The 19,578-nt window shown below is 36.9% G+C and overlaps 4 protein-coding genes across 6 annotated transcripts; all 4 read left to right on the top strand.

The window, feature by feature from the left end:
• Positions 1-1,775: 1,775 nt before the first annotated feature.
• On the top strand, positions 1,776-3,339 carry LOC114723777 (CCG-binding protein 1). Its single transcript, XM_028910018.1, has 3 exons — positions 1,776-2,053; positions 2,268-2,341; positions 2,788-3,339. The coding sequence occupies exons 1-3, from the start codon at positions 1,840-1,842 to the stop codon at positions 3,097-3,099; spliced, it is 600 nt and encodes a 199-aa protein (XP_028765851.1). The 5' UTR covers positions 1,776-1,839; the 3' UTR covers positions 3,100-3,339.
• Positions 3,340-6,185: 2,846 nt separating this feature from the next.
• On the top strand, positions 6,186-10,495 carry LOC114723774 (uncharacterized). 3 transcript variants are annotated; one of them, XM_028910015.1, is made up of 10 exons: positions 6,394-6,461; positions 6,751-6,870; positions 7,126-7,323; positions 7,752-7,849; positions 8,413-8,491; positions 8,580-8,783; positions 8,865-9,121; positions 9,349-9,439; positions 9,523-9,781; positions 10,050-10,495. In XM_028910015.1, the coding sequence occupies exons 2-10, from the start codon at positions 6,868-6,870 to the stop codon at positions 10,262-10,264; spliced, it is 1,404 nt and encodes a 467-aa protein (XP_028765848.1). In that variant the 5' UTR covers positions 6,394-6,461; positions 6,751-6,867; the 3' UTR covers positions 10,265-10,495. The 3 variants fall into 3 exon arrangements, with proteins under 3 accessions (XP_028765845.1, XP_028765847.1, XP_028765848.1); XM_028910012.1 differs by lacking the exon at positions 6,751-6,870 and having other exon boundaries at positions 6,186-6,461; XM_028910014.1 differs by lacking the exon at positions 6,751-6,870 and having other exon boundaries at positions 6,188-6,461; positions 9,565-9,781.
• Positions 10,496-12,075: 1,580 nt separating this feature from the next.
• On the top strand, positions 12,076-13,575 carry LOC114723775 (protein DMR6-LIKE OXYGENASE 2). Its single transcript, XM_028910016.1, has 3 exons — positions 12,076-12,565; positions 12,648-12,978; positions 13,066-13,575. The coding sequence occupies exons 1-3, from the start codon at positions 12,099-12,101 to the stop codon at positions 13,324-13,326; spliced, it is 1,059 nt and encodes a 352-aa protein (XP_028765849.1). The 5' UTR covers positions 12,076-12,098; the 3' UTR covers positions 13,327-13,575.
• A 1,620-nt stretch (positions 13,576-15,195) lies between these two features.
• Positions 15,196-16,686, top strand: LOC114723776 (flavonol synthase/flavanone 3-hydroxylase). The gene is made up of 3 exons (XM_028910017.1): positions 15,196-15,768; positions 15,845-16,175; positions 16,270-16,686. Exons 1-3 carry the CDS (start codon positions 15,314-15,316, stop codon positions 16,528-16,530), a joined length of 1,047 nt encoding a protein of 348 aa, XP_028765850.1. The 5' UTR covers positions 15,196-15,313; the 3' UTR covers positions 16,531-16,686.
• The last annotated feature ends 2,892 nt before the right edge of the window (positions 16,687-19,578 follow it).

Raw genomic sequence — 19,578 nt, forward strand, 5'->3', positions numbered from 1 at the left:
ACTAGATTTTGGATATAAATACAGTTATAGTTATTGGATATACAGTAGCTATTAATTATATATTATCATTAATTTATTTAATTTTGCTAATTATAAAAAGTTGATCTTATATATTAAATGTTATTTATAATTATATTTTATTAATTACTCTATAAAATTTGTAAAAATCAACTTAAATAATATAAAAGCAAAGTTGTTCATGCAAAAATATTTTGCCTCCCCTCTCTTCCTAAACCAAATAAGATAACATTAAAATTCCTCCCCTCCCCTCTTCTTGTATCAATCCAAACAAGATAATATTAAAATCCCTCCCTTTCTTTTCATTTCTATTCCCTTCATTAAAATCCCTTCCCTTCTATCTCATCTATTGAGCCAAACACACCCTAACATAAAAATGAAAACTGAGGTGATTATACTCAGTTACAGACAAAAGGGATTAGAGTTATAAGGGAAAATAAGGAAACAAGCGAGGCTAAAATACTCTAACCAATATTATTTCATTTTGCTTTTATTACATGTACTTTTCATTTTTCTTTTTTAATATAAAACTGGATAACATGACTCTAAATTTAGAAAATTGCATCTGGTTTTCTCATAACCTTCCACCTCTAGGCACAGTGGTTTAGATTGATCAAATACAAAAATTGCTATTAAAAGAAGTATGAGATAACTTGGTAAGGAAGTTGGCAATTTGGTGGTCCCTCCTGTGCTGTGCACATGTTGAACCATCACATATCAATCCATAAAAGCTTAACATCATGGACATTATTAACAATGTCCCTAGAGGGATGTTCTCTAGTACAACTCCTAGCTAGCAAAATAATGGCGTCTACATAATACAATCAAGTTACGAGATGAATTTTTCAAAAACTTCCATTCCAACACATTATGAGACCATGAATAATTCCAATCATTTTAGCAGTGATAGGAGAATTCACAACAAAAGCCGCTTATTTAACTATGGGAGTCATTGTTAATGACACCACCACAACCTCTTCTTTCATCAATTAGAAGTGAGAAGGGAACCATTCACTTCCAAGTTAATCATACCATTTTTAATATTTTATAAACATGGATTTAGTTTAATTTAATCGTTTAACATTTAGATTAAAAAAGAGATATAACCAATTTGAGAATTTGAATTCTGAATATGAATAAGTGAAAAGAAGATTGGAATCAATAATAAAATGGCAGAAATTTGAATGCAATGTCAGAAGAAATAAGTCACAATAACAAATACGCACTTTGGAATTTGGACAAGAGCCAATGCTAAAATCCGTGGAAATTTGTAATAACACAAAAATCCAAGGGCCAATGATAAAAATATCTGAACCCACTTGTTAAAAAAATCCCAAAGACCCACCGGATAAGATCCCCCTTTTAGTCACACGCTGTGGTTTTCCCGCACACCGTCTCTCACACCCCACTCGGCGGCCAGCGCTCCCTTTTTTCAATTCTCGACAAAAAGTTCCATTTACGGGCCCACTCGTACATGATTCTGCCACGTGGTCCTTTCCACGTCGGATCAGAGCGATTGACTTCATGGGCCCACTTGCACCTAAAGCGTTTCCCCAATATTCTAATAATCCACGCTTACTATCTGAGTATTCTCGCCACTACACCCAATCCAACGGATCATATGCTCCTGCCGTTTTCTCTCTCCACTGCTATTTTATATATCTAATAATATCTTCCCTCAATAGTTTAATCTCATCATCCTTATCCAACCCGGAAACGAAACCACTGAAATGCACGGTATTTAATGGCATCGCTGCCTTCATTCCTTATCCTTATTCTGCTCCAGAGTTTCTAAAACTGGGTTGTTTGTTGTTTGACACCATGATTAAGTCGGCTTTGCTACGGTCTTGTTCTTCTCCCCTGCTTCTTGATCCGAAGCCTTCTTCTTCTTCTACAAGATTTGCCACCTCCACTATCTCTTGTTCGTCCAGGAACCAGGCTTATATCCCCAAGCTTGAACCCTTCAGCCGATCCAAGTTTGAAAGGGCCGTCAAGGAGCCTCCGTTGATTCAAAAATCTGAAATAGAGCTTGCAGGTATCTGTTTTAAAATTTCTTATTGTTTCATCTTCTGATTTTGAGCCAGGAAAATCAGAGCTTTAGGTGTCCGGTCATCCTCGAAATTATCTCGCGAAAGATTGAAATCTGATGGCACTTTCTTTCATGATGATTCTCGGATGTGCTTAAATTAGGAATTTATCGTTGCTGTTTCTATTATTATTCTTTCTGATTTGCCTTGTAATATTTGCAGATTATTGTTCGACGCTTGAAGGTGAAGAATCCTATGGTTGCTGGCAGGCTTACTTTGAGCTGAAGGATCTTGAAGTAAGTTCTTTCCTTCTTTTGGGAAGATTATGGTGTCTTGTGTTTTTCTGATGAACATGTGTTTTTTTTTAATCATTAGAGATAAGTAAGGAAATAATACCGGTACTTTAACAAACACGAACCACAATCTTTTACAAACCCAGCCTTTCCCCTTAAAGTTTAAACGGACAGGTAAAGATGACAAAAGTAGCATTTAGAGGCTTAAATTTTACTTTTTCTGTGAATTTTGGCAATCGTAAGGATTGAAAACAAGTAACCTTTTTTTTTTTATTTTGCTGTTTTTTCATTGCTTTTCGTCTGGAAAGTACAAAAGCTTGTCTGGTTTCTGAGGAAGTAATGAAGAAGAATGATTAAGGATACTGATTCTAATATCTGATTCCCTACGTTGCGTTATATCTATAACCTGATCAAGTTCTTTCTTGACGTTGTTACAATCTTTTTGACAGAAAGAGATCCCGAAAGCAGACGTAGAGAGGTTGATTCTTCAGACGGGCGGTGTGAAGTCCTTGATAGGATGCTTACATGGAATTGCGTACATGCACAAACTGAAGAAGAATGGCTTGTCTGTTCCAAAATTGGTGGAATCAGAAGAAAGGCAGAGGCAGTGCCCAATACCAGATGGGCTGCCAAAATCTGAAGAGGAGATGATGGAAGAGGAGGATGGTAGACTGCCTGATTCTCCATTCACAAGACTTCTCAGAAGCAAGGGCAGGTTCCCTGCTTGGTATTCCCAAGCCCCAGATCACCAAACAGATTGATGGTTCTCTGATTATTGCATCTCCTTAAAGGAATGGGAGGGAGAGGGAGATTTGGTCTGAATGTGTGCTATAGAATTGTAGATTGTGTTTATATATGAAAGAGTTTTTCATCAGATTAGCAATTGGGTATGGTATGTATAATTGGTGAATTTCATTGAGTCATGTGAGTGAAAAAAGATGTTATACTTGGAATTGCAGCTCCAGTCCTTGAATGACAAACTCTGATATCTTTACATCTTATTGAGCTTCGTCTTCTCATACGCATCCGTATTTTCAATTTCATGCCCTAGAAGCATCCTTTTGATGTTGGATGCTGTCGAAGTATTTTCAAATATTGACATATTTTAGTTTAATTTCTTAAAGCATCAATAATTTGCACAAAAATCATCATTTGAGGTTATGCTAAAATTATATGTAACTGTAAAGGTACTGTATAAAATTAAAGAACAAAATTAAAATTTTATATAAAATTAAAAAACCAAGTGTGTACTTATGATTAAATATCGTGGGTTGAACAAACTTACTGTAGACTAAGGTTAGAGCGTTATTTCAGTTTTCATTATTTTAATTAAAATTCCTATAATTTAATTAAAACGTTAGTTCTGTCCATGCTGCTAAATTTTCATTGATGCTTTGGCTCATGATAACGATTAAACATAAAAATTAAATAAATCTGTAGAGATGAAAATTTGACTAACTCTCTATTTTTGTTTTTTGGATCTGGGCTTTGGTTTTGAGATCGAACTGTTTCAATTGAAAAGCCCATTGAGCTCCACAAAATAAAGAGACAAGTAAAATAAAGCCCACAGTAATCCCGTCGTTTTCAGAGGGTTGCCTTCGCTCCTACGCGTGAAGGGTTTCAACTTTCAACCGAACGAGGAGCTTCCTTGGTGCCCCAGGGCCAAAGCGACGAACCGGATGAAATGAAACCAATATTTAACCTTCTCCGGTGCCTTATAGTAAATAACTCTAATAGGCTTTTTCCACTTTAATCACCCAGCTTATATTCTATGAAAAACGTCTCTATCAATTTCACTATCCTCATATAAAATGAATCCTAGATATTTGAACATTAACACTTAAGAAATGATTTGATCTCTCATTTTTACATTCAAATCACTATTGTCTTGCCTCCTCTCAAAATTGCAATGCATATATCCTGTTTGGCTCCTACTTAAGCTAAAATCTTTCGATTCCAAGGTTCTTCTCCATAACTCTAATCTAGAGTTAATATCTTCTCTTGATTCAACTATGAGAACAATGTCATCTACGAAAAACATGCACTTAATGATTTTTTCTTGAATAAGCTCGATTAGAATGCCTGAAACAATATCAAACAAGTAAGGACTCAAAGAGGATCTCTAATTAAGCCAATTTTAATGGGAAAGTCTTTTGTCTCACCTTTAGGTATTCTTACATTAGTAGTTACCCCTCATGCATATCTTGTATAGCTTTGATATAAGCATCTCATACACATTTCTTTTTCAAAGTACTTCTCTTAGCACATAATTATATGCTTTTTCAATTTAATAAAAACTATATGTAAATCCCTTCTTTTGCTTTCATATATTTCCATTAATCCTTTTAGTAAATAAATCACTTCTATTGTGAATCTTCTCAGCATAAATTCAAATTGGTTCTCAAAAATATAAGTCTCTAGCCTCAACATGTATTCAATCACTTTTTCCCACAACTTTATAGTATGGCTCATAAGTTTTATCTCGTTGTAACTTACACAGTTTTAAATATCATATCTCCTTTATTTTTGTAAATAGAAACTCAAATGCTTTTCTTCCATTCATCCAGCATATTTTTAGAGCGTGAAATTTCATTAAAAAACTTAATTAGCCACAGTTCACCTTCTTCACCTAAACATTTTCAAATTTCAATAGGAATAATATTAGGTCCAATAGCTTTACCATTATCTGTTTTCTTAAAAGTTGCTTTAACCTTTCCGATGCAAATCGTGTGGTAAAAAACAAATTTCGATCCTCTTCACTAATTAGCAAATCCTCCAAGTTCCGAGTTGCACATTCGCTTTCCTCGTTAAGCAACTTGTAAGAGTAAGCCTCCCATTTATTCTTAATATCGCCACTAGCAATTAGAATTTTACCTTCTTCGTCCTTCATACATCTCACTTGGTCCAAATCTCTCTTTTTCCTCTTCTCTTGTTTTGCAGTCTTGTAAATACTTCTTTTCCTGTCTTATATAACTCCTCATATGCTTTAGAACATGCTTCACTCATTGCTCTCCTCATCTTTTTTTTTTAGCCAAGCATAACTTTTCTCAATTTTCTACATTATCGCACAAAGGTATGGCTTCACTCACTAACTTTCTCTTATATATTCTTATCTAGCCACCAAGTCTCCTTATCTCTCCAACCACAACCTTTGGTTTCTCCCAAAATTGCTTTAGCGACCATATGAACCCTCGTAGCCATCTCCTCCGATATAATGTTAGCATTTCCCTGCAACTCCCACATTCTTTCCTCTCGAAAGATCCTTCTGAAAAACTCCCGCTTCTCATCCTTTAACTGCCACCACCTGACCTTGGGGTTCACCACTTGATGATACTTTCATCTGATACTCTTAAAACCCACATCAAGGATAAGTACCATATGTTGGGTAGTCACCCTATCTCCTATAAAATTAAATTAACAACACTGAAATTCTATATAAAACTAAAAGATCAAGTATATACTCATGCTTCAAAAAAACTTTACTTATGATTGGTTGAACAAACTTATTACAGACTAAGGTTTGAGTATCATTTCAATTTTCATGATTTTAATTAAGATTCTTATAATTTAATAAAACCTTAATTCTATAAATATGAAAATTTGAATGACTTTCTATTTTTATTTTTCTGGACCTGGGCTCTGGTTTTGAGATCGAACTGTTTTAATTGAAAAGCCCATTGAGCTCCTGAAAATAAAGAGACAAATAAAATAAAGTCCACAGTAATCATGTCGTATTCCGAGCGTTGCCTTCGCTCTCACGCCGTGAAGGGTTTCAACTTTCAACCGAACGAAGAGCTTCTGTGGGTCCCCCAAGGGCAAAGTGACGAACCGGGTGAAATGAAACTAAGTTTTTTGGTTTAATTTCTTTTTGGAAAAAAAAAACCAGAAACAATATCGTTGAGACTTGAGACTTGAGAGTTGAGACGACACGATCATAGCTTTCTCGGAATCCGAGATGGAAGAGGAGAAGAAGGAAGTTGCAGAACAGGCGACAGCCGAAGAGGCCCCGCCTCCACCCGCAACTGGTGGCGGTGGAGGTTGGGGTCGTTGGGGTCTTTCTTTTTCCGTGATCTCAGATCTTCAAAAGGCCGCTGCCGCCGCTGCCGATGAGATCTCTCGCAATGTACGTTTGAAATGCTTTTCGCCTGCACCCTAGCTAATTCAGCATTTTGGTATCTTTATTTTGATTTCATAACTTCGCATCGAGGTTATGTTTCAACGTCGCTTCACATTTTCTCATGATGCATGTTGAAATGATTGGCAATTGCATCCGCCATACAGTAGAGTTTAATTTTTAGTTTTTCTGGACTCAAGGGTGGTATAATTAGCTGCCTCAATCATTTTAGCTCAATTTGAATGTTGTGTATACTTCTATTGTTCCTGGAGTTCGATTTTTACCATCAAATTCTCAGTACAAGGCATCATGGCAAACAATTAGGTAAAATTTTTCAAGCAAAGCAACAGAGTTGGAAGAAACGAGAGGGAGAAGGGGGCCCAAAAAAATACTGAGAGCACCTAGTAGACATTCGATGGTATGCGAGTTGAATCTTGTTGGATCCACTTTGAAGGATTGGGGCTGATACTTATGTATGAGCTCGAAACATAAGCACCTTATACTTGTATATTTGTCCTTGACTGGGAGAAATAAGAGTTAATTGCTTTTCCCTGACTGTTAGTATTTTGGGGTTTATATGCAAACTTACAGATCCTAAGATGTGCGTAGTGATGTTCTTTTTGTAACTCAATTTGGAATTTAGTATTCTTTTCAATATCATTTTACCACACAGGCTGCTGCAGTTGCTCAGACAGCATCCAAGACCATTGCTGAGATGCAAAACACTTCTGAAGATTTAGAATCTTCTAAAGAGACGGAAGGGGAAGACGTAGCTTTAACTAAAAGGGAAAGTGAAGATGAGAATGACAAACTACGACAATCTGCTCTGGAAAAATTGGAGAAAGCTAGTGATGACTCAATTCTTAGCCAGGTAGGGCATAAAGGGACGCTTTGATTTTTCCCCATTGATGTCGGCATGGTATATCTTTAGTGGATTTCATACAAAAGCAAATTAGTGAATGTGAAATCTACAGTTTGCAATCCCTTCTGCTTGAATTTTGGATTTATATATTTTCTACCAAGTTAGTTGCCCGTGAAATTATTGCTTGAAATAAGCCTTGAATCTATCCTCTTATGCATCTCCCACTTTCTCTCTCCTTGTGAGGACTTATTCTATTACCTTAGAATTGTGACAAATTGTAGGCCATATTGTTCGGAAAAAAATGAAGAGACCTGATGATTTGATGTAGTTGAACAATTGAAATAGCTGCAAAACATACCTTTGTAATTTTGTTATTGTGCCTGCAAATTCTCACTACTATTTTCTTTGCTTTAAGCATAACTCCATAATGTTTGCAGGGTTTGAAGGTGTTTGATAATTCCGTGGAGAATTTTACATCAGGAGCATGGACTGCTTTAGGAAGTGCATGGAAAGAGGGCAGTGATTTAGTTCAAAGGTATTATTAATTCCTGTGAAAAACATTCGAGTTGTGCTGGTGAAGGTGTACAAACTACAACTTGGTGCAGTCAATGGTCACTGTATTCTTTGCTGATTTGGATTCCCAAAAGCGGAGTCCTTCATGTCTATGCTTTTATTTAGTTGCATTTATTATTTGCGGAGTACAGATTTCAGTCTATGTTGAATGACTAATTTTGCTCTGCAGTTGCCTTTGAAGCCACCTAACAAAATTAGCGAGTTTAAAACTTGATCCTAAATGTTGTTAGATCAATGTTTAATTAATAGGTCTTAAACATATTCTGGCTTATTTTGTTGAGTGAGAAAAGCTATTTATTGTTTATTTTATGTCAGTGTATTTATCTGCTTTCCTACGAGTTCAGAGTTCACGAGAATTCTGTCTCTCATTTTCTTTGATAGGTGTCACTAACGTGTTAAAAGTTAAAAGTATGCTTTGTTGGTGTTGGAAAGGAAGACAGTTGTTTCTTACCATATGGCAGATTGTTGTGTCTATTGGGCCATTAAACTAAAATACTAAAAATAATAGATATTTATGTTCTTCAGGTCAGCTGCAAATCTTGCAGGTTCTGTGCAGCAAGTTGCACCAGCAACGGCTGGTTCTGGTGTGCCATCCCTATTAGAGGTTTGTAAAACTTTTGGTCATTTTTCGTATGATATTCACTGCTTTAAAATTATGAGCTTACTTTTTGCCATCATGTGTCATGTGACAGAGTGGTAAAGCTTTTACTGCAAAGGGAATGCAAGTACTAGAATATGTTGGTAAGGAGACAATGGACTTGCTAATTACTGAAACTGGAATTGAGGTTGAGAGGGCTGATAAAGAAGCTGAAGAACAAAAAGATGACGATCAATCATTAGAGGAAATGACATTTGATCGATGCTTTTACATATACGGAGGTCCAGAGCAGTTGGAGGTAACCTTGTCACAATACTAAATTATCATTGTTGATATTGTGTCTTTAGCGAAACATTTAATATGTGTGTGATACTGCCAGGAACTGGAGGCATTGTCTAGTCATTATGCCCTGTTATTCAACCGAAGGAAAACAAAGTTATCACTGGAACAAAAATCTTTATACGATGGGAAGCTTAAAGAGGTCCAACAAATTTTTAATCTGAGTGCTGAAAATGATGGAATCAATGTTGATTTAAGCAAAGGAAAGAAAGTAGAAAAAGGAAATGAGGGGAGCAGTGATGAGATGAAGAATTTACATGACGCAAGTGTCCGCAATGCTGCTGAAATGGCTGCGGGGTATCTAACCCCTTCCCTCCTTGATTATTTGTACTTTTATCACCCATCACTGTTACGATGTACCAGAGAATTAAATCTGTTCCATTTCTAATGTGCTCAAATTTGCATTTCAATATGTAGGATATTAGACACACGAGTATGAACAAACTAGAAAACGAAGCTGAATTGAATGTGAGGTCTTCATTATGTTACATGCTCTAACTGGTCTTCCTATAATTGTTTTGCAGATTTACAAGCACCTTGGGTGGACTAACTGTCAATGATATCATTCACAAAACTGCCAGAAGATTAGAATCTCTTCATTCAGAGGGTGTTCATGTATGAGAAAATATATTTCAATTTACTGTAATATTATGAATAAGTTCTGTTATCTTTAAAATTCCTTATTTCAACTTCTGAAGTTTGTTGGAAATTCGAGCGAGACAGTTTGCTTTTCTTTGCAGAGACTATCAGAAATGTGCTGTTTTGCGGTGTCTCAACTGTTGATCATCGGCAAATCCATCATATCTGCTGCTAACAAAGCCAAGGATGAAGACGATGATGAGCAGAAGTTGAACATTGAGTGGCCTGAGGATGTCCTTGAAAAAGCTAAGATGATCAGAGTAAATGCCCAAACAATGATAGGATATGTGGAAGCAGTTTCCAACAGTTTTATTACAGGTTAGTTGTCTATCACGTGCACCCCGGATTGTAATCATATTGATGGCATTCCAGTTAGGTGTCAGTGTAAATTTCCAAATAATGATGCCTACAGTACTGAGATCTTGGCATCCCCACCAGAAGAGATTTTTTTTGTCCTCACATATATACATATTTATTGAAGAATCTAATAGCACTCACCTAAATACTTCTTGTTTGTCATTCCATATAGTATTATCAGGATTTAATTTACAAGCGGTAGTTACAAGTTATGTTAATGTCTTAACAGGAATATCTGACGTAACTGAGGCATATCAAGCAGCCATTAAAAGTGCTATTGCTGAGTCTCACGAAGTTCATCCGGGGACTTCAATTCAGGAAAAAGCGGGTGCCCTCTCCGAACATCTTCACTCCGATCAAAAAATGGCAGTAGAGAAAGTCCAGGATGGGCTGCAATTCTTATCCCATGTTGTCTTTTCAAGTTCTATGAACGCTGCTGCTTGAACGCAACCATGCTTTTATCTATTATCCTACTCTTCTCGCACATCAGATTTTAGTGTAAATAGTCAAATTTTAGAAGTAGAAGGAACATGACATGACACTACGCAACCAGGTTTGATTTTTCGAAGTGTGACGTTGTTGATTGAACCCCATTCGGATCACTTCTACGCCTGAAAATGAAGCAGGAAGAAATGTATACACTTGATAATTTGTTTTCGAACCGTTCTCCTTGTATCTCTGGTTCTTTTTCCCTTTCCTTTTAATTTTTGAGGCGCACACCAGCCACACGGCAAATCTGTGTTGTGTGGTTGGAACCGGATGGTCCGTGGGTGCTGGCAAAATGTAGCACCTCACAAACTAAAACAATAATAAAAAAAAAAAGTTAAGATAAAAATAATAACAAGTTAAAACTAAAATCTAGTTTTCTTTAAGAAAACCCAAGCTCTTTTTATTTTATTTTTAATTTTTAACTATAAGTATTATAATTATAATTTATATGAAAATAGTATTGATGTAACAGAGAGATTAGAAAATCAGGTAGTTTCTGATGGCATTTTCGTGCTCAAAATATAATCAAAAGCAGGAAAAGGATAGTCCGACAGTGTGTGGTGAGTGAGAACAGGGACAAGTTTGAGAAATTATTTTCCTCTCCAAACCGTGAAAGAAAATTTGGGATAATAACACTACATGAGCCTCACCTTTTTTGCGCACGTTGTCTGATCCCAATCCCAACACGATCACAGAAATAATAAATCGTGGGTCCCACAAACATTTATTTCGTTCCCAAAATGATTATATCTGCAATCCCACTCCCAACGTTGATGCTGAATTTAGGGAGACTGGCAGAAAAAGAACATAAAAAATACTAAATCTCAAATTAAAATTTTTTATAAAAATATGTTGTTATTTACAAATTAGGTGTAGTTAAAACCTATTAAACTTTGGAAAACAAACTTGATTTAAGATTTAACAATCTTCAGGTTCTTTTCTTTTCTTTTCTTTTTTTCATTATTCCCTAAAAATTACATGAGCTGGCTACTTTAACTGGGGAGAGCACCAATGAGAAGGTAATTCCACTGCACGCAGTAATTTCTCCCTTCGGCTGTCTTTTTTCTCGCCAACACCCTACTGTTGCTGTTCCACATTATTAAATCTGCACGGATGAGTCAGGGGGCCATAGCACAGTCGTTAATTGAAGGGACAGGACCCCCCCCCCCAAAAAAAAGAGGTTAATCCTTGTTAGAAAATCCTTATATAACTACTTATGATCGAGTAAGTTGTGATAAAATATTTTCCACAAATTTATTTCATATTTCATAAATCATTATTAAAAGAACAGCTTCTTAATAATGCTGTTATGATTCCAAACAAGTACTAAAAAAAGTTGCTAATTGTTATGGATGGGAATGACCATAAAGGAGGAGAGGTTTCTTTGTTTTCCCAATAAGAATGATGGTGTGGCATAACACGTGGCATAATAATATAATAGTTGACCGAGCTGATGACATTACTATATTTTTAATATTTAACATTGAATTTTTTTTTTCTTATTTATTTACGGACAAAAAAATGACGGATCACTAACGGGCACATAGCATCAACCGATTCCCAGCCATATACTGCTAACACAAATTATTAAAGTGGTACGAATGGCTCAGTGTGAGTGGTCCCACTGAACATTTGGCGAGAAGCGCCTGCCAGCCCACGCACAAACAATTTCAATTTTAAGTGGACCTTAGAATTTATAAATCACGTTGATAACATTTTCAGTTTTCCACTTCCTGGCATGATATATAGATTCAGCGTTTTGAGGGGAAGGGCAGGGAATCTATCAGACATGGGAGACATTCACCCAGCCATTGATCCAGCCTTCCTACAATCCCCAGACCATCGTCCCAAGCCTGAAACGGTGGACGCCGACACCGTCGCCGGCGAAATCCCCGTCATCGATCTCTCCCATGGGAACCTGGCAGAGCTGGTCTCTCAGGTGGGCAGTGCATGCAAGGCATGGGGGTTCTTCCAAATCATCAACTACGGTGTGCCCGTCGAATTGCAGAGGAAGCTCGACGTCTGTACGAGGAAGTTCTTCTGTCAAAGCAAGGAGGAGAAGATCAAAGTCAAACGAGACGAAGTGAACCCGTTGGGGTACCACGACAGCGAGCATACTAAGAACGTCAGGGACTGGAAAGAAACGTATGGTTTTCTTCTTAAGAACTCATTGCAATTCCCAGTTTCTCCTGATCCAAAGGACCAGGAAATGAAGACAATCACCAATCGATGGCCCCAGTACCCACCTGAATTCAGGTAATTTCAGCAGCATTTGAGAAAAACATTACGGAAAGATTTCCATTCTCAATAAAAATATGAAATTGCATGTCTATGGCAGGGAGACATTGGAAGAGTATGGACGTGAAGTGGAGAAGGTATCATACAAGTTAATGGAGCTCATTGCGTTGAGCTTGGGCTTACCAGCTCAGAGATTCCATGGATACTTCCAGGAGAAACAAGTGAGCATCCTCCGGCTCAATTACTATCCTCCATGTCCTTGCCCTCACTTGGCTCTCGGAGTTGGGAGGCACAAGGATTCTGGTGCTCTCACTCTGCTGGCCCAGGACGATGTTATCGGACTTGAGGTAAAGAGAAAATCTGACGGCGAGTGGATTCCTGTGAAACCAGTCCCACATGCCCTGGTGGTCAATGTCGGCGACCTTCTTCAGGTATATTATCATCATCGATAGATAACTTGATAAGAGCAAAAGTACGTGTCTTTGTTTGTTCATGGTCGTGTCGGGGGATTTGTGCAGGTTTGGAGCAATGAGAAGTATGAGAGCGTGGAGCACAGGGCGGTGGTGAACAGCGAGAAGGAAAGGATATCAATTCCGTTCTTCTTCTTCCCAGCTCTGCATGTAATGATAAAGCCATTGGAGGAGCTTGTGGACGAGCAGGACCCCGCAAGGTACAGGGAATTCAACTGGGGCAAGTTCTATGCCCACAGAGCCTACGGTGAGTTCAAGAAGCGCGAGGTCGAGAATCTCCAGATTCACCACTTCAAGGCCTTGGATTAGCCATCTTCACCGCCATCCATCCATATATCCTGTGTCTGCGTCGGGTATTATCAACCCCGGGATTATTTTCCTTATCTTTTTCTAATTTAAGAAATCTATTTAGAAATGGTGCTGTGCTCTCACCATGAAGCCGAAATTTGGAAAGGCGTGTTTTGGGCCTTTTTGTTGTTTCTGGTGTTGTTGTTTTGTTTGTTTTAGTGTCTTGGGCTTCGAGGCTTCCTCTCCGAGTTTGTTGGCTGAATAAAATTGTCTCTCGTTCAAAACACAAAGTTTGATTATTCGAGAAGTTGATTAGGAACAAACAGGGGGAGGATCCCTCATCTCCTTTTTTTAAAAAAAAAAAATTAGATTAATATTTGATTTTTTATATAAAATTATTATAAAAATGTTAACTTGTAAAATAAAAACAAATTATTAAATTCATACCACTAAAATTTGATGCTCATCTCTTCCAAGCACGGTTAACAATTAAATGATGCGAGAGAGTGACGTGGCATTAAAGAAGCTTCACAGATATAAGTGCTCGCGTTCTCCCTCTGTCCCAATAAAAGCTCATGCTCTCTCTCTCTTTTAGGAAGTGTTTGGACAAAAATAAAATTATAATTTTAAAAATAATTTTATGATATGCAAAATAATATACGTAGGAGTTTGTATCAATTTATAAAAAAAAAGCTTTTAAAAATATTTTTATGGTTTTCTAAACATGCCCTCAGAATCAGTTCGTAGCTGAGGGAGACGGGAAAAACCCCTCCAACTGGGCATTCAACATTTCCTCGGTGGGTACCGCCAATTAACCATCTCCATATTTACATATAATCACATCTCTCCGTTCCCCTTCCCTTTCAAACAATTGAATAAAGTAAAATTAAAAAACAAACATTAAATATATTATAAATAACTCTTTAAAATCAAAACTTAAAAGACCTGGGGCGATGGAAGTCGCACGTAGTTGCCAACCGCCACGTCCGACGTGGCTAGGTGAGCCGCACAATTTTTATATGTTTGTCAGATCACGGGCGGGGCGGAGCCATCCATGGAATCTATGTCGCCCATTTGATATCACATCACATGATTTTCACTAAATTTTACCACATAGAGTACATTACAAAAATTAAATTAGGTCTTTCTAATGATTTAGAATATATGCTGTTAAACTTCTATTTTTTATTTTTTCAATTTAAAATTATTTAAATTTTTTCATTATAAAAATTTAACTTTTGGACTGTATTGAATTTTTCTCTTGCTCTAAAAATATTTACAAATTTACAATTATATTTAAAAAAAAAAACTCAAGTTGGACACCTCCAAAATGGGCGGCGTCGCAGGTCGGCGCTTTTTGTCAGCATTTTTTCTTAACCCTAACAAAGGACAGTCAACTTCCAGATGAAAGATGCACTTAGGCTCAGGAAGATTAATTGAGTTGGTAAACAGTTAACTCATAATTAACAAAATCATGGGTTCAGATCCCCATATGCAAGAGTCGCATTAGCAGACGATGTAAAGCACCTTTTAAGTGTTTTTACTGTTAACACTGAAGTTAGGTTGATTTTTAATTCAATTAAATATAAAATTTAAATTTATTTTATTTTTTATATTTATTTATTTATTTTAATAATAGTTGCATATATTAAAAGTTTTACTAAATGATGGTTATTGCTGATACATATTACTGGTAAAGATGTTCTAAAAAAAATAACACCTATTTATTATAAATAATTAACTTAATAAATTTTTTGAATTTATTTAAATTAATCTAGCATGTTCTAGTGTTCTACTAAAAACATGTACTGACCCTCACCGGACTCAATCCGCCCAGGCTTGCTAAAAAAATGCACTTCAGTGCTTTATACGACCAGGTTCACAACGGGGGAGCAAACAAAATTTGCGCTCCTCGCTGGCCAAAACATGAACCCTGTTTTCACCACTGCCATGATATATGGGGATATAGATTCAATTTGTTGAAAGAGGGGCAAGAGATCTGTGAGACATGGGAGATATCGATCCAGCCTATGTACAATCCCCAGAACACCGTCCCAACCTTGCAAAGGTGGATGCCGACGCCGTCGCCGGCGAAATCCCCGTAATCGATCTCTCCCTCGGCAACGTCGAAGAGCTGGTATCTCAGGTGGGCAGTGCGTGCGAGGCCTGGGGATTCTTCCAAATCATCAATCACGGCGTGCCCGTGGAATTACACAGGAAGATCGAGACCTGTGCCAAGAAATTCTTCGATCAGAGCATGGAGGAGAAGAAGAAAGTCAAGAGAGACGAAGTGAACCCACTTGGGTACTACGACGGCGAGCACACTAAGAACGTCAGGGACTGGAAAGAAGTGTACGATTATCTTCTTAAAAACTCTTTGGAATTTCCAGTTTCTCCTGATCTCCATGACCCGGAAACGAAGACGATCACCAACCGATTGCCCCAATACCCACCTGAATTCAGGTAATTTCAGCAGCATCTGAGAAAACTTTACACAGATTTTCATTTTCTTAATAAAAACATCTAATTGCCTATACAGGGAGACAGTGGAAGAGTATGGTCGGGAAATAGAGAGGGTGGCATACAAGTTACTGGAACTAGTTGCGCTGAGCTTGGGCTTACCAGCTCAGAGATTCCATGGATATTTCCAGGAGAAACAATTGAGCGTATTGCGACTCAATTACTATCCTCCATGCCCATTTCCTCACTTGGCTCTGGGAGTTGGGAGGCACAAGGATTCTGGTGCGTTGACTCTGCTCGCCCAAAACGATGTTGTCGGACTTGAGGTTAAGAGAAAATCAGACGGTGAGTGGATTCCTGTTAAACCATTCCCTCAAGCCATTGTCGTCAATGTCGCCGACCTTCTTCAGGTACATGTTAGTTAATTGTGTCAGAAAAGATCGACATGTAATCTATTTCATATCTGTTCTTTGTTTAGTGATATGGGCGTAATTGCATGTGCAGGTTTGGAGCAATGATAAGTATGAGAGTGTGGAGCACAGGGCGGTAGTGAACGGCGAGAAGGAGAGGATTTCGATTCCGTTCTTCTTCTTCCCAGCTCCCAATGTAATGGTTAAGCCATTGGAGGAGCTTGTGAACGAGCAGAACCCCGCGAGATACAGAGAATACAAATGGGGCAAGTTTTATGCCAACAGAATCTATGGTGATTTCAAGAAGCGTGAGGTCGAGAATCTCCAGATTTATCACTTCAAGATTTCGGATTAGCCGTCTTCAGCTTCATCCATCCACTTGCAGTAATAATGGCCGCATATGATCGATAAATCGGCTGCTTTGGAAACTCTATCTAGTTTATGTCCATGTATTATCATCCCCAAATGGTACTAATAAATCTCTTATTTTCGGTCACATTCCAACTCCCAACTCGCAAGCACCAGTTCAACCCTTAACTAATTTAAATAGGTTAAAAAAAATAAATTAAACTAGTTATTTATAATCAATAAATATTGTCTTTCATAAAATATACTTTCTAACGAAGTGTATTAGTTATAACTAATAATACCTTCGGTTTTTAATATAAAATCTTGTTTGACTTTTATTTTGATCCTAAATATAATATTTTAATCCATTTTGTCTTTCATATTTATATATTTTTTCTCAATATAGTCCTTCTAACAATGGTAGTTCTAGCCAATACACTTGATTAATAAGGATATTTTAGAAAAAACAACACTTGTTTATTAAAAATAACTAACTTAACTTATTTCCTTAATCTCTTCAAATTAGTCAACTAGCTCCTATAATTAGAACTGAAGGTGGTATTATTATAAGGATTATTTTAAATAAATAAATAAATATAAAAAATAAAATAAATTGAAATCTTTTTAGGATCAAAATAGAAGTCAAATCAGTTTTTATATTAAGGATTAGAGTAAGTGTTATCTCCGGTTCTTAATATAAAACCTTGTTTGACTTTTATTTTTGTCCTAAATATAAGAGCCTAATCCACTTTATCTCTAGTATTTATGTATTTTTTTAAGATAGTTCTTTTAATAATGATATTTTTTTTTAATAAAAAAGGACAACAGGAAGGAACTACAAAAAACAACGCAAAAAACAAAAACAGCCCCTACAGACTACTCCCCATCCGTCTCAGATAAGTCGGGAGGGAGGTGATCAAACAGGCAGAAAATTTCGTCAATCCTATGGGCGTACTTAGCTAAAGAATCAGCAAGAGGGATCGATTCCCTTCCTACATGACAAAAGACAACACACCAGTCTCTATTAATAGTAAACCTGACATCATCAACTAAATCTTTAAAAGGGTAACTTCCTTCACATCCCCGAGTCGCCAAATTGATAGCCTCCATGCTGTCCGAGTAAATAAGAATCTTTCGATGACCTCTAGTCCAACCTAAATTCAATCCGTGCAGTATCCCCATCAATTCCGCAATGGTTGGAGGTACATTTGTAAGCTTAGCACAAAAACCACATATCCAGTTATCTGAATAGTCTTTGAGTACTCCTCCACAGCCGCTGAGCCCATTCCTGAGAACCGAACCATCCACTTCTAGCTTAACAAAAGAAACATCGGTAGCCTCCATCACTTGCCTCGGAGTAGACTCCACCCTGTAAACTTCACATTTGCTTGCTAAATTGTAATCCAAACAAGCTCTAAAGAAGCTGTCATTTGCATCTCTCCTGTTACTGAATTCTCGATCACTAAACATTCTACCACATCAAGATGTCCAGATGTCCCAACATATGTATCCAAAGAGTGTCTTCCAAGGTATTCGCTTAGTAAACTGGCGTCCTGCCTCATGGGTGAGGTTCCATCTAATCCAGTCCACACCTTTAATAATGGTAATTTTAACCAACACAATTGATTAATAAGGATATTTTAGGAAAAACAATACATATTTATTATAAATAACTATTTTAACTTATTTTTTTAATCTCTTCAAATTAATCAATTGGTTCTTATAATTAGGACAAAAGATAGTATTATTTTCTTTCTCCCTTTCTAATTTTTGAAATCTGTTTGGACGCATCTGCGACTTGATAAGGGAATTGAACGGGAGTAAGAAGCGGAGAAAAAGAAGAGGAAGGAAGAGACGGCTCCAAGGTTTATCTTCCAGAAAGCCAAGGAAGTGAGTGAATCCCCTGCCTCCGCCGCTCTCAACGCCCACTGAACCAACTATAAAAATAAACTTTTTTTTTTGGGTACTAATTTAACATCAAAGTTTGATAAAGTTAGCAATAGGTGCGTACAACTCGCCACACGAATGGAAAAAAGATATTTAAAAAGACAACTATACTAATTAGACTGCCTCAAATATAACCTAATTAGATTAGCCATATTTAAAAAAACACAAATGAATTTCCAAATTTTATTTAATAATATTAATAATCTTTAAATTTTAACTATGATTTATAAATAATATAATTGAATAGATAAATATAAACATAGATAATTACCATAAAGTCTTAAAAAATCAATATAATCACTAAAAAATCTCATTAACAATAGAATAACCTATAATAATAAAGTTCAACTATAAAACAACAATTTTTCGATTGTTATTAAGATTTTTTTTTTTTAGGAATTGCAATTTTTGTTACGAAAAGTTTGGCTGCCTCACGTGGACAAAATTCCAGCCAAAAGGCCAACCCCCACAAGACGCCAAACAAATGCAGAAAAATAAAAACAAACGCAAAATAGTCTCAACGTGGGAATGCCCATGTTAGCGGACTGCCGCGAAGCAAAATAAAGCTGCCAGACACAGACACTTCTTCATGGGGCCCCCCTCCCCTGTTTCTTTCTTAATCACCCACCGCCTTCCCCTGTTTTCTTCTTGTCATTTTCCTCCTCCTCAGAATCATCCATGACGCAGCGTTATTATGTAATGTAAATTATACGGTACCCAGTGAAAATGAAAAATTACACACGCACATCAATCAAAATCAAAATGGGGGAAGGCTGTGCTTGAATTCAAGGAACAGATTTTTTTCCCCCTTCGTTCCTCACCAATAAAAAGCTGCAATTGCATTTCCACAATTCACTGTGTTCCTTCTGTTCCTTATTTTCGTAAGCTCTAGCTTCACTTCTCCATCTATTATCATCTTTGTTCTGTCGGCTCTTGGTGGGATACAGGGATTTTGTGAAGAATGAAAATATTTTGCTCTAAATTTTTCTCCATGTGTAATTTTTCACTGTGTAATTCATCTGCTAAATTCTTATTCTTGACGAAGAAAAATCAATTTCCTTTTACGAGACTCAGCTTGTGCTGTTGGTAGGCTTCTTTATTTGGAGTG

The sequence above is a fragment of the Neltuma alba genome, unplaced genomic scaffold (assembly GCF_004799145.2).
Source record: "Neltuma alba isolate B1F8T4 unplaced genomic scaffold, ASM479914v2 tig00012154_pilon, whole genome shotgun sequence".
Classification (NCBI taxonomy): Eukaryota; Viridiplantae; Streptophyta; class Magnoliopsida; order Fabales; family Fabaceae; genus Neltuma; species Neltuma alba.

Bases quoted from the DNA above. Each gene is read 5' to 3' on its own strand.
- LOC114723775 (XM_028910016.1), top strand. From the start codon at position 12,099: ATGGGAGACATTCACCCAGCCATTGATCCAGCCTTCCTACAATCCCCA. The intron at 12,566-12,647 runs GTAATTTCAGCA...TGTCTATGGCAG, and splicing joins CAGTACCCACCTGAATTCAG to GGAGACATTGGAAGAGTATG. The intron at 12,979-13,065 runs GTATATTATCAT...GGATTTGTGCAG, and splicing joins ATGTCGGCGACCTTCTTCAG to GTTTGGAGCAATGAGAAGTA.
- LOC114723774 (XM_028910012.1), top strand. From the start codon at position 6,294: ATGGAAGAGGAGAAGAAGGAAGTTGCAGAACAGGCGACAGCCGAAGAG. The intron at 7,324-7,751 runs GTAGGGCATAAA...TAATGTTTGCAG, and splicing joins ATGACTCAATTCTTAGCCAG to GGTTTGAAGGTGTTTGATAA. The intron at 9,440-9,522 runs GTATGAGAAAAT...CAACTTCTGAAG, and splicing joins TTCATTCAGAGGGTGTTCAT to TTTGTTGGAAATTCGAGCGA.
- LOC114723776 (XM_028910017.1), top strand. From the start codon at position 15,314: ATGGGAGATATCGATCCAGCCTATGTACAATCCCCAGAACACCGTCCC. The intron at 15,769-15,844 runs GTAATTTCAGCA...TTGCCTATACAG, and splicing joins CAATACCCACCTGAATTCAG to GGAGACAGTGGAAGAGTATG. The intron at 16,176-16,269 runs GTACATGTTAGT...TTGCATGTGCAG, and splicing joins ATGTCGCCGACCTTCTTCAG to GTTTGGAGCAATGATAAGTA.
- LOC114723777 (XM_028910018.1), top strand. From the start codon at position 1,840: ATGATTAAGTCGGCTTTGCTACGGTCTTGTTCTTCTCCCCTGCTTCTT. The intron at 2,054-2,267 runs GTATCTGTTTTA...TAATATTTGCAG, and splicing joins ATCTGAAATAGAGCTTGCAG to ATTATTGTTCGACGCTTGAA. The intron at 2,342-2,787 runs GTAAGTTCTTTC...TCTTTTTGACAG, and splicing joins TTGAGCTGAAGGATCTTGAA to AAAGAGATCCCGAAAGCAGA.